Source organism: Phalacrocorax carbo, chromosome Z (genome assembly GCF_963921805.1).
Source record: "Phalacrocorax carbo chromosome Z, bPhaCar2.1, whole genome shotgun sequence".
NCBI lineage: Eukaryota > Metazoa > Chordata > Aves > Suliformes > Phalacrocoracidae > Phalacrocorax > Phalacrocorax carbo.
In genome coordinates this window covers 38,696,608-38,712,493 of record NC_087548.1, presented here as the reverse complement: position 1 = coordinate 38,712,493, position 15,886 = coordinate 38,696,608, and the positions used below count along the sequence as shown (strand labels likewise).

Here is a 15,886-nt window from a genome sequence, read left to right as displayed (position 1 = left end):
TAAAGCCACCTTTCTAAAATTTTATTTTTTATTTAAAAAGCTGTTTTGACTTTGAAAAAATTCACAAAAACATTAATTGGTTATACAGGAAAAAAAAAGTATTTCCATTTTGGACATAAAATTTTCATCCAGGTAGGTTTAATAGATTCTGCAGCTGAGACTGCACTGGATAGGTGACATAAAGAGTTACAGCTAGATGAGGATGACAAATCTGGGTTACCATTGGGTAAACCAAAGCCAAAGTCAAGGAACCTTAGTCCTCCTCCTACCCCAGCCTGAGGCTCCTATTGCAACCAACCCCAGCCCTAGTTTCAAAAGCTTTGTGCAACCCAAATCCAAGCCCACTTACAGAATACTGATGGCAGGAAAAGGATTGAGTAGAAACCCAAGCAGGCACTCTGGAGTTACACAGCAGTGTCCCTCGCCAAAGGTGAGAAAAATTACAATAACTCAAAATAGCTAGATGCAGTTTCTTTTTCCTCTTCAAAAAAGCCTTAGTAAATTTGGCAAAGTAAGTGTTTCAGCACTAGTTTGAGGCAGGGAAGGAAGAAATTCTGCTCTCACTTCACAGAAGTAAAAGCCAGCAAAAGACCATGGCAGGGTCATTATTAGAAGTATTAGAAATTATCTCAGCGGTTTTGAGACAGGCATTTTCAGGTCCCTCCCAGTATGACAGACAAAGCAGGAAGAGCATTATGTCACTACTCACCCTCTATCACCCGTGTGTTTGTGGGTAAAAGCCAGGATATCTGCAGCTCTGCCAGTGCCCTCATAGACCACCACAGGGACAGCTGGGCTGGCCCTCACGTACTCCCACACCATTAGGATCACATTGGGACCTCCTTCCACCACCAGACAAACTACAGGTACACCTTGGCCCATTCCTGTTTCAAAACACAACTAATCAGTTACAAACAGGTCTCAGTCACACAAAAAAATCAGAACATTTGGTAAATACTCATGAAGGAGTCTCATAGATTGTTCAATGGAGAGGAAATCATGCTTTCACCACCTCTAATTTGACTTACACTTTTTAAGACTTTCACAGAACTACTGCAACCAGATCATAAAAACCAGGAAAACCTTCTGATAAAATTCTAAGTGACCCTAGCACTGGAAGGAAGAAACATCCTTCAGAATATCCCTCTGCCCTTTATGATAGCTTTCACACACAAGGATGTTGATGGCGTTTGAAATGTCATTAATATCCATTTGTTTACCTACACACACAGAAAAGCAATCAGGCACTTCTTTATGGACTTTCTCAAGTTTTAAAGCAGCAGGGTGGGTTTTTTAACAATCCAAAATAAATTTTGAGTAACATCCAATAGAAATGGAAAACCAACAGAAAGCCTGACTTGCAAAAACTCATAGCAAGAAAAGTTATAAGAGGCTGAGTAAGAAGCTCTAAATATGAACACATTAAATATTGGGTAAGTTTCTAATTTTGTAAATACTATAATGTGAGCAGGTAACGGAAACAAGGATTCAATATCATAACTCTGCTTATTTCTTAACATACCTTAATATTAAATCACTGGGTAAGAGTGAACTTCCACAAATAATTTATACAATCTAATGCATAAAAAGAAATACTTGTCCTGGTTTCCGTTGAGATAGAGCTCATTATTTGTTGCTAAGTAGTGCTTACACTAATCAAGGACTTTTCCAGCTTCCCATGCTCTGCCAGGTGGACAAGCAGCCAGGAGGGAAGGGGGCACAGCCAGGACAACTGACCCAAACTGGCCAAAGGGATATTACATACCATATGATGTCATGCTCAGTATATAAAGCTGGGGGAAGAAGGAAGTGGGGGGGCTTTCATAGTGATGGTGTTTGTGTTCCCAAGTGACCATTATGCATGGTGGAGCCCTGCTTTCCTGGAGATGGCTGAACACCTGCCTGCCCATGGAAGGACAGAATAAACTCCTTGTTTTGCTTTGCTTGTATGCATGGCTTTTGCTTTACCTATTAAACTGTCTTTACCTGATGGCATGAGTTTTCTCACTTCTACCCTTCTGATTCTCTCCCCCATCCTACCAGCAGGGAGTGAGCGAGCAGCTGGGATGTGCTTAGTTGCTGGCTGGTGTTAAACCACGACACTTATCTATGTAATACATATTTCATTTGTGATTTCTACACCATAACTCAGTTACTATATAGGCAAACAATGGAAGTTACACAATCTGACTAACAAACATTGGCTGAAGGTATTCCTTTCACAACCAGTCTTTGTTTCTGTACCTGAGGAGGTCACTGGCTGGCAACACAGAAGAGTGATGAGGGTAACAGTAACGAACAGGGGAGAAAGATTCATACTCCACTGAATGTAACAATTTTTCCACGTAGCAAAATGCTGGGGAACTATCTAGTGCTGATATAGAGATGACGCAGAACTGCAAAGTGAGCAAAGGCTTAATACTTACTAAATAATCTGAATCATTTAGATGTCTCTACAACTGAGAAACCAAAATGCAAGTTAGCCCAAATGCATAATACTTAAAAATCCTGTCCTTTCACTTTCTTGATATATCAGAGTTCATGACATGCAATTAAAAACTTTCAACCCCAGTGAAATCTGTGGCAAATGAAGATGTACAAGATGTAACAGGAAATGTGAAGTACCTCTACAACCTTTAGGACAGGTTTTCTGTCATAAAGATGACCACAGCAGTACTCACTTGTGTGTATTTTCTGAAGTGATATGTACTTCTCCAAATTCCTCCTGAGCATCATTTCATTCCCATACTTGCCTACAGTCCCATCATCTGCCATTAGAAAATGAGAATGCATGCTGTTGAGGGTACTTAACTTGCTGAGTGGATTACCAAGAGTCTGGTACAGGCAAACTACCTAAGAAAACCAAAATAAAAAGATCTTCAAAGAAACCAACAAAGTATCACCATTTATGTTGCCTCACTTGTATGTATTTCTTCATTATATTGTGAGCTCCTGAAAGTCTCCATCACGCTTTTAGCTGCTTTACTCAAACATGGGTTTTCATTTGATTCTTAACAGCAACAAAGCAACAATTAATACCACCAAAAGCATTTCTGATTAGGCTTGCAGTCCTTAGGCAAAGTTACTGCCTGCTTTTCTTTGCCACAGGTGAAACACCATGGCATATTTTTCCTGCGCGTATTCCCATTAAAAACATGTATGTGAGGTACCATTTATCAGGAATCATTTCACCTTACTTGCCGAGTATTTTTAGACAATTATGTAGATTGTGCCCTCACATTGGAACACACATATAGTTCTAGTTTATGAATAAAAATCATGCATATTATTAGCTTGTTTGTGTATACCATTAAACTAATTGCTCATTCTGAATCACATGATCATAGAAACACATCACTTGCAACCACAAGAAAGTTGCCTCATTAATTACGAAATTTCAAAAAGGAATGGCAATTTCCTGTAAGAAAATAAATATTTTAAAAACATTTACATACAAAAAGCAAAACACAGTGCCTCAACATGCCACAGAATTCTACTGCTGAGAGAACCCTAAGTCTCTATTACTGAGCTAAAATATGAAAGAGTGAAATGAAGCAAGCAGAAAATAAAGTATGCAAGAAAGCTACAACATCCCCTGAACATGAAAGCTTTTATTACTAAAACATGTCCAACTCACATCTTTTCCAATGAGATCCCTCTGGTTCTCAATGATACCCCATGGAGGAATCCCAACAGCACAGATCTTTCTCAGGTGTGGTGAAGCACGGCCTTTCAGCGCATCCCCCACATGCCTGGACACTCCTAACAGATAATTAAATCATCATTTTTCTCCTACATTCCAAGACCTGCTACAGGACATAAGTGAAAGGGCTTCCCATCATTTAATTTATTCTGTGGTTGTGTTTAACCTGAAACAAACCATCCTACCCCACTTGTATATTTGATGTACACTGCAGGAATTATAAGGCTCATACATAATGCATCAATGATTCAAACTCAACACATATTTGTAATTAATAATACTCATATATGCTGCTAGTGGTGCTTTCTACCTCTAGCAAATCTTTTGTTTTTTTACTTAAATGCACAGAACAGTTCTCGTGTAAGGTCACCACATTGAATAAAAGCTAAACAAGTTTCAGTGCTGTGGCTCACTGACCCCCTCAGTTTTTGAGAATAGTCTACAGGGAGTTTCAGATACCAATAGGCTAATTAATGGATTATAGTAATTCAAAACTTTCTTAATTATAAAACACAAGTTAAATTTAGATTTGAAAACTGTCCAGAAACACCAATCAGAGTCCTCAGAACCTAAATATGTTAACGAAACAGATAAAATTGAGTGCAGGTAAGTTCTGGTTATCTACTATCAGTGTTTCTTATTACATGCAGAATACCCTGCTCTTTAATTAAAAAAAAATTAAAAAACATTCAGAATGTCTGACAACAGCAGAGGAATGTGATGTCACCCTTTGAATTATGCATTGTTCCTTGGAGGGAAGCTTTATTTTGAGCTAATATATCACAAATTATCAGACAATTTCATTATATTTGCTCAGAATGTATATGGTTGTATGCAGAGTAAGAACACCAGAGGAAGACTGAAACAAAGAAAGGTAACTACACTACCGCTGTTGATGCCTTCTGTAATTATCCATGCTCCTGTAGTCTCAGCAGCCTTCACCAATCCTTTGCTGAACACCTGCTTGACCTTCGAGGGAAGCCTGAAATTCTGAATGCCTCCATGAACAGAGATCACTAGCTTTGGCAACTCCATCTGCCATTCTTTAACCATGAGGTGCAACAGCTGATCCAAGCTGCTATCATAAGAGAGTCTAATATACTGGAAGAAATAATAATTGGTAAAATAAACCATACTCCAGGAGAAGAAACTGCAACATCTTACAAAATTCTGAGCATTAATGTCTTACAGATTTTGCGCAGGATTCGAACTTTCACAATACCACTAATGTGATAGCACAAAAATACATCAATGAGCAATACAGATAGCAAGACAGACTATGCTTAGTTGCAGTGAAGGTCAATGTAAAAATACCATACACACACTCTAACCTGACTTACTTTTAGATTCCCCTGCTCTCTTAAGGCAAAATCTGATATTCACCCAAAACCACTCTTGTCTTTCTTATGCTGAAATCATAAAAAGAAGGTGGACATATCAACTATTACCTTGGCATGGTAAGTGTGATCTCCATCTTGAAAATTGATTGTACCAAATGCATCTGTTGGACTTGTCTTTGTGTGTCTTTGCACAGACCATTCTCCATCATCTCTCTGTGGGGCAGCCTGACAAACAGGCCAGCTATAGTCTATTCCTGGGTGATCTCCAATCAGCCGTCCACAGCAACATCTCACATTAAAAATAAAGACATTATTTTATATCAAACACACTTGCATGCAACTCTAGGATCTTCATCAGAATAGTCCAAATAGTTTTTATACACAGAAGGATATTGTAGCTTGCTGACATGGAATATAATAAAAATTCAGTCAGCTGAAAAAATCTCAACAATGGCAAAATGACATTGAATTAAATCATAAATATGTTTTGTTGAATACAGAATTTGTTCTTTACCTAAGGAACGCTAAAAACAGTTGGGGGATTGGACTAGTTGATCTTCAAAGGTCCCTTCCAACACAAACCATACTGTGATTCTGTGTGACTCTGTAGCAGTTCAAAAGTCCCATATAGCAATTCTGACTCAAACAATGCAGCTCAGATTTCCTGGTCTTGTACGTGAGATTTCAGAGGATGATCTTAGGACACCAAGGTTTGCTACAGTTATTATCACACGTTATCCTAGATCTAGGAGTTACCATCATTAATCAGAAGGAGAGGAGCAATCCTCGGTCTAGAGAAAACTTCAGGGTGACCTTTATACTAATCCTTGGATGCCAGGAAAATGAATATAAAAAATAAATGGATTGAAGTGGACTGTTAAGTGAAATTTAGCAGAAGCTCAGCATTAAAGGTTTGCAACTGGATGAATAACCCAGATTCCAAATTCAATCACTATTACTGTTATACAGACTTCGACAGGCTCCAGACTCTTCTACAGGATTAACTTCAATGTAATTTATACTGACATCTGACAGTCCAGTTTTCCTTTAGACATTTCAGAAGCTAATAAATCCTGGCAAATGGAGATAAATTCTTCACTTTTAGTCTTTTAAGATACCAAACAGCCTCCAGCAACCCAAACTCAATGACTGCCTTGGGACTCAGATGTATTACCTGTGGATCTAGGGGCAGGTTAGATGTAAACATCTGCAAAACCCTGAAGAGGTACATTCAGAAAGAGAGTTTTCTGTGGACATGAGAGAGAGCTAACTGGTGAAACAGAAATAGATTAAAAATAACAAACAAACAAACCCCAAAACAACCCTAAGCAAATTAAGGAAGTGAACTGCTTTAGAAAGGCACTTTTTAGTACCCATAAACCATGAAATTTTGTTTGCACTCCAGTTTTTCAACACAGGCAAATTACATCTGATTGATTCAATGCTCTGCAAAAGCAGACCAGAGAAGGAAGCCTTCCATACTCTTAGGGAATTAATAACTCAATTAAACAATCTTATTCAGTGGAGAATTAAACAGCTGTAGAAGCCTAGCACTGCAGAAAAAACGAGCTCTATTGTCACACGTATGATGATGGTCAGCTAGAAGTCAGAAGGCAACAGGGACACCTGATATTCAGTAGTCCAAATTTTTTTCAAGCTACTTCAACACTGTCCTGGTTTTGGCTGGGATGGAGTTAATTTTCTTCCTAGTAGCTGGTACAGCGCTGTGTTTTGGGTTTAGGATTGGAATAATGTTGATAACACATTCATGGTTTTAGTTGTTGCTAAGTAGTGCTTACATTAGTCAAGGATTTTTCAGCTTCTCGTGCCCTGCCAGCGAGAAGCTGGGAGTGGACAGGGCACAGCCAGGACAGCTGACCCAAACTGGCCAAAGGGGTAGTCCATATCATATGACCTCATGCTCAGTATATAAATTGGGGGAGTTGGTCAAGGGGACAGCAACCATGGTTTGGAGACTATTGGGTGTGGGTTGGCAGGTGGTGAGCAATTGCACTATGCGTCACTTACTTTGTATATTCTTTTACCATTATTATTATTATTAATTATTATTATTGTTTTCCCTTCCTTTTCTGTCCTATTAAACTGTCTTTATCTCAACCCATAAATTTTGCTTTTTTTTACCCTGATCCTCTTCCTCATCCCACTGCCAGGGGCGGGGAGAGTGAGCAAATGCCTTTGTGGTGTTTAGCTGCTTGCCAGGTTAAACCACAACCACCTACACCTTTTCCCTAGCTGAGACAAATAGGAGGGTATCACGAAAATCCAGGGACTTGCCAGAAAGAAGTCGGGCATGTGCTCACAACTGAATCCTGGAAAAATGAAGAAATTATCTAGCTGAGGAGCAAAAAAGCTTTACAATGGGGTTTTTATTGCCAAGTTACTCTAACTAGAAGTATTGCCTCATCTGGCTCACTGCATGACTCTACAACCATTTGCACTGTGGTGGTGGCAGAAAAAACCACAGGGATTACAAGAGAGGGCACAGGAGTTGTGGAAACTAACTATTGATCTAGGGACCTCATTTTGATGACCCCAAAAGCAAAACCCATTTTAATTTTGACTCCTCATAGGCAAACAAAGACATGCAGGTCAAGGCTCATGAACTACACAAAAAGTATCCAAGCTAAAACTTGGAGAATAAGCTAGTCACACTAAGTCCCTTACAAATATAAAATTAAAAGACTATTTCAGAAGACTGGGAGGGATCAGCACACATGGAATATCATTGCTGACATCACGTTGTCAAATAACATATGGACTCAGAATTCACACTCAGAGTTGCTGTAGAGACATATCTAAACTAAAAGTGTTTCAGAGCAATGTAGCTGCAAAGCTGATAGCACAAGGGAAGCAGATTTGGGTAAGATCTGTCCACAAAGAGTACAAGGCCAATAACTATACTTGATTAAGACTCCCCCTGCATACCTCAAAGGAAGGACCAGAAGGAAGAGACCACTTTGATTTTATTATTGGTCTTCAGAGGACAAATTTCTCTGCAGCTGAGCTATCAGCCTCTTTACTCCAGTTTTTTCTGCTTGCTTTTTGGAGAGTCCCCAGGGCAAGCCACAGCAAATGTCAGGAAAAGAATTGATCTTTAGATGAAAGATGAGAAAAAACATAGATCCCTATTATTCCTTGATCCTGAAAGTATCTTTTGGTCACCGTACTCCTTGAGTGGTCTCACAATAATAAGACCTTTCATCCAGGAGTCATTCTGAAAGACACAGAACCAAGAGTAGACCCAACTAAATACTACAATACCTTACATTACTCACTTAGATACCACATTACACCTTCTGACTCAGCAAATACCAGTGCTTGGAAGGACAGCACTGAAAAGCAATCAGGCTCATCATCAATGGATTACATATTCTAAAATCTGAATTAATTTCAGCCCATCATCAAAATTTGAGTATAGAATGACTATCTATCTCATACATTACTGTTCCATACAGGGTCACATCAGCAGCTCCCCCTAGAGCAGCAAGAGCCAGAGCTACCTGCCTTTTCAAAGCTGAGATCCTATAGAAAGGAACTAACCATCCAACCAGACAAATCAGTACGGTAACTTTGAAACTGAGAGGCCCAATGAACACTGAACTATTTTAGTAATTAACATAATTTGCACTACATACTTAATGTTTACATGTAAATGCACCCAGAGGTAAACTACACTCAAACCAGCTCAGTTACGCTGAGCAGGCAGCGGAAGAACTGCACACAGATCTAAAACACAAGTGTGCAGGGTACATGCAGCTGCTTTTACCTCAGAGATTACCACAGCAAGAGGTACGAACTCCAAAGTTCTGATATTTCCCAAATGGCTCATGCTCTGCTCCAAGCTGGCATGCTCACTCACTCTAGACCTCTAGCAGGAAGGGACAAAGTACTAAGGACTCCTGAGCTACCTGGGAGGTCAAAAGCCAAGACTAAGAGGATTTCAGGAAGGTTTACAAAACTGAAGCAGTACATTACAAAGAGCTGCTTGGTATTTTTTCTGTGAAGTTTTGTGCTGTGTGCACAGTGACAGGGCTCAAGGAGAAGAGCTACCAGGCAGAGATGATGGTCTAGTCAGGGATCACGCAGGAGCACTCGTCCCTGGGAACTGTCATCAGGCTGCACCCCAGGGTGCTGAGGGAGGTGGCTGATGTCCTTGCGCAGCTCTTCTCCATCTGCTCTCAAAGGTCATGGAGATCAGGGAGGTCCCCAACAACTGGAGAAAGGCAAATGTCACACCTGCCTTCAAGAAAGGGCAAAAGCTACCCTGAGGAACCACAGGCCCCACATAAAATCAAGGAGTGAGACTCCAGGAGCCCACGTCTGTGCACAGCAGGGAGTGGTCAGCAAGGATTTACCAAAGGTAAATCACATCTGGCCCACCTGATTGCCTTCCTGCAACAAAATCGTGGGGATGAGAAGAGAACAACAGATGCCATCTACCTCCACTCTAGCCAGGCTTTTGGCACTGTCTGCCCCAATATTCTTGTACCTGAGCTGTGACATTTTGGACGTGTTGGCAGGTGAGGACCTGGCTAGGTGGTGGGCTCACAGGGTGGTGGTTATGCATCAGATGCTGCCTGGATGCCTGTATCAAGTGGAGTCCTGCAGGGTCTGTGTGGGACCTGTCCTGTTCAGCATCTCCATGAGCATCCCGGAGGAGGGGTTGGAGGGTGCGTGCAGCCCTGGGGAGCGGGCAGCTCTGGGGCATAACCCTGGGTGCTGGTGGGCAGCAAGCTGAGCCAGGGCCACCTGTGTGCCTGGGCAGCAGCAAGTGACAGTGGTGCCTAGGGTGGTGTGAGCAGGACATGGCCCGAGGGCCAGGGGAGGGCAGGGACTGTCCCCTCTTCTTGGTCCTTGTCAGACCCTGTCTGGGTACTGACTTCAGTTTGGGTCCCCAACACAGAATAGATACCAGCAAACTGGAGGGACTTCAGGGGAGAGTGACCATCCTGATGATGGATGGTGCACCTGGAGCCCTTGTCTTCTGAGAAAAGTGGTGGTTTCGGGGGCATCCAACAGCATCCTCAGCAGTGACTGGAAGGAATGGAGGAGACACAGACAGGCTCTTCACAGTGGTGCATGGCAGAAAGGCAAAAGGCAGCAACACAAGCTGAAATGCAAGAGGCTCAGGCTGGAGATAAGGGGAAGACTCTTTCCCTAGGAGGACAGCACAGCAGTGGAGCTGGGCCCTGAGGAAGGTGGTCTCTCTCTGGCCTTGTGAGTTTCACACCCTGACTGGATGGAGACCTGAGCAGCCCTGTCTGAACTCCCCCAGCTGAGCCTGCTCTGGGCAGTGCCTGGGACTGGACACCTCCCCAGGTCCCTGCCAGCCTGCGTTATCCTGTGATCATATGAATACATCATAGGCATTGATTCAAAGTGTCTCTGCAATGACTTTACTTTTTTTGCCTCAGAGGCTCACGAAGGTACTAGTGAAGGAGGGAGCAATGTCAGCAACACAAAAGCAGACTCCTAGAAAAGTCACACTTTGAGAAACAAGGGGAATCCTGGAGGGTTGACACTGAGATAAAAGTAACTGCAGTAGCCAAATTACAAAATCTGATGCCCTAGCAGGCAGCTTTTTAGAGACTGCATCCAAATAATATGCCTAAAAGGTCAGATACAGAGACAATTTGTGAGAACATCTCAGATGTGTAAGGATGCTGAAGTCTGGCACAGCATTCCTGAATATTCATGCAGTGCGATCGGTCTAGGTGCTGTCCAGGATGAGTTTGTGAGCACTGCACTGAAGGGTAAATAGAGGCCATTTCAACACACCAGGGAAGCATGGACAAAGGTGCCAGTTATTTACTCAAATTTGATTAGCAACTACTAAATGGAGTTATTCTACTTAGTATCAGCAAATAGTTGCATAACCAACTCATAAACTGTTTGCAAAACTTGGAAGTTCTCTGCAAGTAAGAAATCATTAACAGATTTCATTTGCCTACAATATTAGTTCAAATTACAGTAGCCATCAAGTACGTTCACATCACTTTTGGACTGTTGTGGAAAATTACAGATCTCAGGAGGACCAAAACCTGTTTCATTGCTGATCTAATAAATACAATATAACCAGTTGTAACACTCGTGAAAATTATTTCCCCTTGTTAGGAACAGAAATTTTCTCTAGAACAAAGCTCTGGGTACACCTTCAGATATACAAGAAGACAAGAACAGTTAACATTTGGGAAAATGTACTTGCAAAATAATGGCTTACTGAAATGAACACCAGACACCCACACACATTATGCATATATAGACAGACCGACAAATAGGATTCACAGGAATTTAAAACAGCATGAAAATGCTCAACGAAAAGTGAAAGAAACAACAAGATAAAAAAACCACAATGGTACAGAATGCCTTTCAGAGAAAGGTGAAAGAAAAAAACATACCCACCCTATGGGGTGCACATTTCCGGTTTCTCTTCCTTCCTCTCACACTAAAGTATTCACATTCATGCAGCTAAACCGTGCTTGATTAGGAGGATTATCTGGTGGAAACCTAATGCTGGTCTGGTTTTCCACACCCCCAGGTTAATTTTCATACCCGTGAGCTTCCCAGACCAAGTAACAACATGGTCACTCTCCAAAAAGAAGTGGGAGGACTGCAGAACTGCTGTAGTCTCGATTTAGAGGGGTTTAAACCACCATATTTTGAAGGACAAGTTACTCCAGCGTAGATACCCATGTGGGTATTTGCAGGTTAGCAGGACGCATTAAAATTGTCCCTGCATTTCTACTTCCACAACACTTGCAAAAATCTTTGAATCTCTACTCTTCTGCTCTAAAGCAAAATAAACACGCGACCATTCCCTCAAATGCCACACAGATAATTTTCCTTACTTACAAGGCCAACACTATTCTGTTTATTGGCCTTTTGCAGTGATCTGATTTCAAGGGGTAACTCATTCGTTGTTTGGAAAATGTAACTCTTGTTTCACGCAAAATAAAATGTGAAGCATAATGAAAAAGCAAATAACCATGCTTGTGCAGGTGACAGTCCTAGTTAGTACCAGCTTGCTAGTTGTTAGTTATTGGAAACTCATTGTTTTCTGTTGCTTCAGCCTTCAGAGGCCTTTAACAGAAAAAAAAAAAATGTCAAGGAAAGTTAAAAATTTCTGTTCCGACACCTGATAATTTATTATCATAACCATACAGTATTGAAACCTGTTTGGGAACACCAGCTGAACAAAAAATGTTGGATGGAAAACAACTAATTAATACAAGCCATAAAATACTAGCTGTCTGAAAACCAAACACAAGTTAAAAGCACCAAAGGGATGCAACTTTTGTTGTTCATCTTCCCTAAAGTGGGACTCAGAACACCCACTGCAAAGAAAATGAAAAAGTCTTCAGAAAACCTATCATCAGGAATGTTTCTATTATGATTTGTCTTCTCCCTCTACTTTATTCTTCCTTTTTCCATAGTTCTTATAGTTCTCCATTGCTTTCATCTCACTGTCCTTCATATCACCTGGGTTATAGATGGAACTGCCTCCCATTCAAAGGCACATTTCTGTCTTCCATTCCTCAGGAGAAGATTAAGACAAACTCATCCACACAAAATATTTGGATATAATTTTCTATTGCAAATAAATTAAAGGTTATCATACAATTTATTTTTACCCAGATTTATGCTAAACATTCTCCAGCACAACCCCAGAAATGCTGCTCTGACAATATAAGAGGAAGGTTATTTTTGTTGTCATTACTTCCTTGACTAGGAATGCACATTGCTAACTTTAGGTCATTATAAAAATCATAGATATATATTTATGCACACCTACCTGATTAAATTCTGGCACACCTGGCATCCTGCAGGACATCTGTGACAAAAGATGGATAATTAATATATGCTTGTATAAAAGAAAACATCTGTAATGGTATTCATAAAATATCAATTCACCTGTGAAAAAATTCTCACCCACAGCATGAAAGGCTATGCTCTTCTGCACTCACCCCTAGAAGATTTACTGGGTAACTTCAGTGGTTTATTTTACATCTCAGACTGTATGTCAAATCTGCACTTCATAGATGAGTTATCTGTCTTAGCTACTCTATATATCCATGTGTTCAAAACAATATGATCAAACTTACAAATTTACATCATTGGAATGTGATCTCAACAAGTTTATTTAGGCAACACCATCTACTAGATTACACAATCTGGAATGTCAAATTATGTTTGCTTTCTCGGGTCCTAAAACATGGGTTGAGGATTTGATCTTTTCCTTACTCTTTTCACACTCTAGGCCAGGCTGAGCAGAAACCTCTATCTCAGAAGGCTGTGATCATCAGCAAGTGCTATTCTGAGAAAGGGAGAAGATGGTGGTACAGGATTAAGAATTCCTGTGCAGCAGTAACTCCAGGTAACTCAATCTCTCAAATGGATGCCATACCACAGTTTTGATTATTGGACTAAGAGCAGCACATCTAGGAAGCACAGGAAGGTCAATTGTTGCCAATTTCTAATTCAAACGATCAGCCTCATTTAAAATGTACTGGTGACAGTATCTATCAAAACCAGTAAATACCAGCAATCACCAACCAGGGCATTGTAAAACTGCAAAGAAATTCACCTAAGCTACACACAATGCCCATAAAAAATTATTCTGATTATTTCTAAATGTAACAGAAAGAAAGTGAAATTCATTGTTTTACCTGTGAGGATCTTTTGAACTGGAAATAATATGTGCACATTCTCTTTTACTGAAGGCCTCTTCGATCCAAGATTTGGGGGACTGAAAAGACATTTCAAACATAATTACATTCCTGAACTTAAGAACATAATGCCAAAAATTGCTCTATAACATCTTCACGGCTGTATATGCATAAACATAACTCAGAACAATTCCCATCACTATGTTAGACAAAACAAGACACTATAAGCTGAAGCTAGAACTTCAAGCAGTCCTAGCTCTTCACCCCCAAGTTTTACATAGCTCCACATTAGATATCTGGGACTAAATTTAGTCAACACTGGAAGCAAATGATTTTTTCCTGTCATCAAAGAGAACTACCCCCCCAATGAAACACACAATAGACATATTTTATCATAAAGAATAAAAACAAGTATACTGACCATTATTGTCCCATTGTTTCTCAAGTTCATCTCACTCTCTGTCTACCTATTGTCTACCTTATCATAGACAGAAAGCTCTCTAGGACACGGCACAGTAGGACCCTAGTTTACGATTAGGCATACAAGGCAAACAGTAATCAAATAATAAACACTGACTCCTTTTTCAGTCCTCATGTTTAAAAATGATTGCTCCTCTGCAAAATATCAACACTGTAAAAGTACTTATGGTAAGTACTTGTCTCCATACTTCTTTGTACAATGACTTAGAAAAGAATTAAATTAATGAGAATGCCAGTAATTCAACTTATTAGGAGTGCTACTGGGAGCATTTTATGGGAGTTCAGCAATAATTCTTATGAAAGAGAATACCTCTCTCATCTCCTGAATGGAATTATGATCCTTAATAAAGCAGGCCTGTCTAAGGTTTTTTACTTCAGCTTCACATCCCTAAATACCACTGCATAATCTCCCAGCCTGTCACACAGTTATGGAGGGCAATGAGCTACCTGAGTGAAGTATCAGCTTGTCTGCAGGTGGGGACCCAGATTCCACCCAATGGGAGTCCTACCTTTGGTTTTACAGTACTCTAAAACAGGCCCCCATTGACAAAGATGAAAGAGATCATTAAAAAGCAGTTTGCTGGTATTGGTGTGCACGAATATTCTTCTGGGATGAACTAATTGAATTGTGTCTCATTGAGCTTCAAATGAAGGAGTAACAGTGTGGAAGACCCTCGGGGCTGGACAGAGCACAGGCAGGCAAGAAAATTAATTATCTTAGAAAGAGACCTATTGAAGACAAGGTGCAAAAATTAAATCTAGAGAAAAACCTCGGAAACAGTGAAGCAAATTTCATTACCCAAGGGCAGGTAGGAACTTCTCTCAAAAACCTTTTGTTAGTATTCTTGTTAGCAATCAGTTTTGTTTTACCCTTCCTAAACCACTTTATTCGTGTTGTTTGAGATACCAAGTGAAACACTGAAATACCCTGGGACTCCCATTACTGTTTCTGGTAGATGGTTTTCAATGAGAATTAGGGAACAAAAAGTCTCATTAAGTTATGGGGTGCCTTGGATAAGAATGAACTTTACTAAACTTTTCATTAACAGGAAAGGGTATAACAGAATGGTCAACAGGTTGACAAGCCCTACAGCATTGCTTAGCCTTGTGAGAGAAGAACAACATCCAACTGCTGTCACTTTAATTTAGTAACAGTACTATTAGTTTAAAGTAATTTTGAGGAGGCTGTTGGCATTGCACAGTCTCAGGTAACTTACCTTGAGCTACTTTACCTCTAGCAAGACATATTCTAGAAATCAAGAATTACCTGGGTATCTTTCCAGGTGTGAAGGCCATCACTGGAGATCAACAGCCCGGTGTAACAGGGAAGCATTGCATCAGCCTAGGCACCAACAGCAAAACATGCTGCCGGCTGAGCAAGGCACTAGCACTCAGCTAATCCATATGTGATTACACTTGAAAAGGGGTGTCAAAGACATTTTTACCCCCAAAGCACAGTGTTCCTCATCAGAAAGTTACACAATACAAGATAAAACACAAATCAGTAATTTCAAATGGGGGAGAGGTCATCTGGTACACAACAGCTGTTTGGTGTGGTTATTTCAAACCAAAATATAACTTACAGTCCTCAGAGATGGCAACATACTGTGTAAGTTGAAGTTACAGCATCTAATATGGGAAATGAAAAAGTTTCTTCTCTACTATCAGCTTTCTGA

General features: G+C 40.4%; 1 protein-coding gene across 9 annotated transcripts in view; it reads right to left on the bottom strand.

Annotated features, from left to right (window-relative positions):
* TRPM6 (transient receptor potential cation channel subfamily M member 6) overlaps positions 1-15,886 on the bottom strand; it is a 97,619-nt gene that overhangs the window by 63,080 nt on the left and 18,653 nt on the right. For 4 of the 9 annotated variants that reach the window (XR_010370752.1, XM_064439392.1, XM_064439390.1 and 1 more), the window contains 7 exons: positions 13,731-13,810; positions 12,857-12,895; positions 5,152-5,332; positions 4,591-4,804; positions 3,638-3,762; positions 2,682-2,853; positions 710-884 (listed from right to left, as the gene is read on the bottom strand). Coding sequence is in view for 8 of the 9 variants with exons in the window: in XM_064439392.1 (XP_064295462.1) it covers positions 710-884; positions 2,682-2,853; positions 3,638-3,762; positions 4,591-4,804; positions 5,152-5,332; positions 12,857-12,895; positions 13,731-13,810 (986 nt within the window). In the remaining variant the exon portion in view is untranslated. Of the gene's footprint in view, positions 1-709; positions 885-2,681; positions 2,854-3,637; positions 3,763-4,590; positions 4,805-5,151; positions 5,333-11,466; positions 11,595-12,856; positions 12,896-13,730; positions 13,811-15,886 lie in introns of those variants that run through there. The other 5 variants (XM_064439393.1, XM_064439394.1, XM_064439397.1 and 2 more) reach the window with 5 other exon arrangements.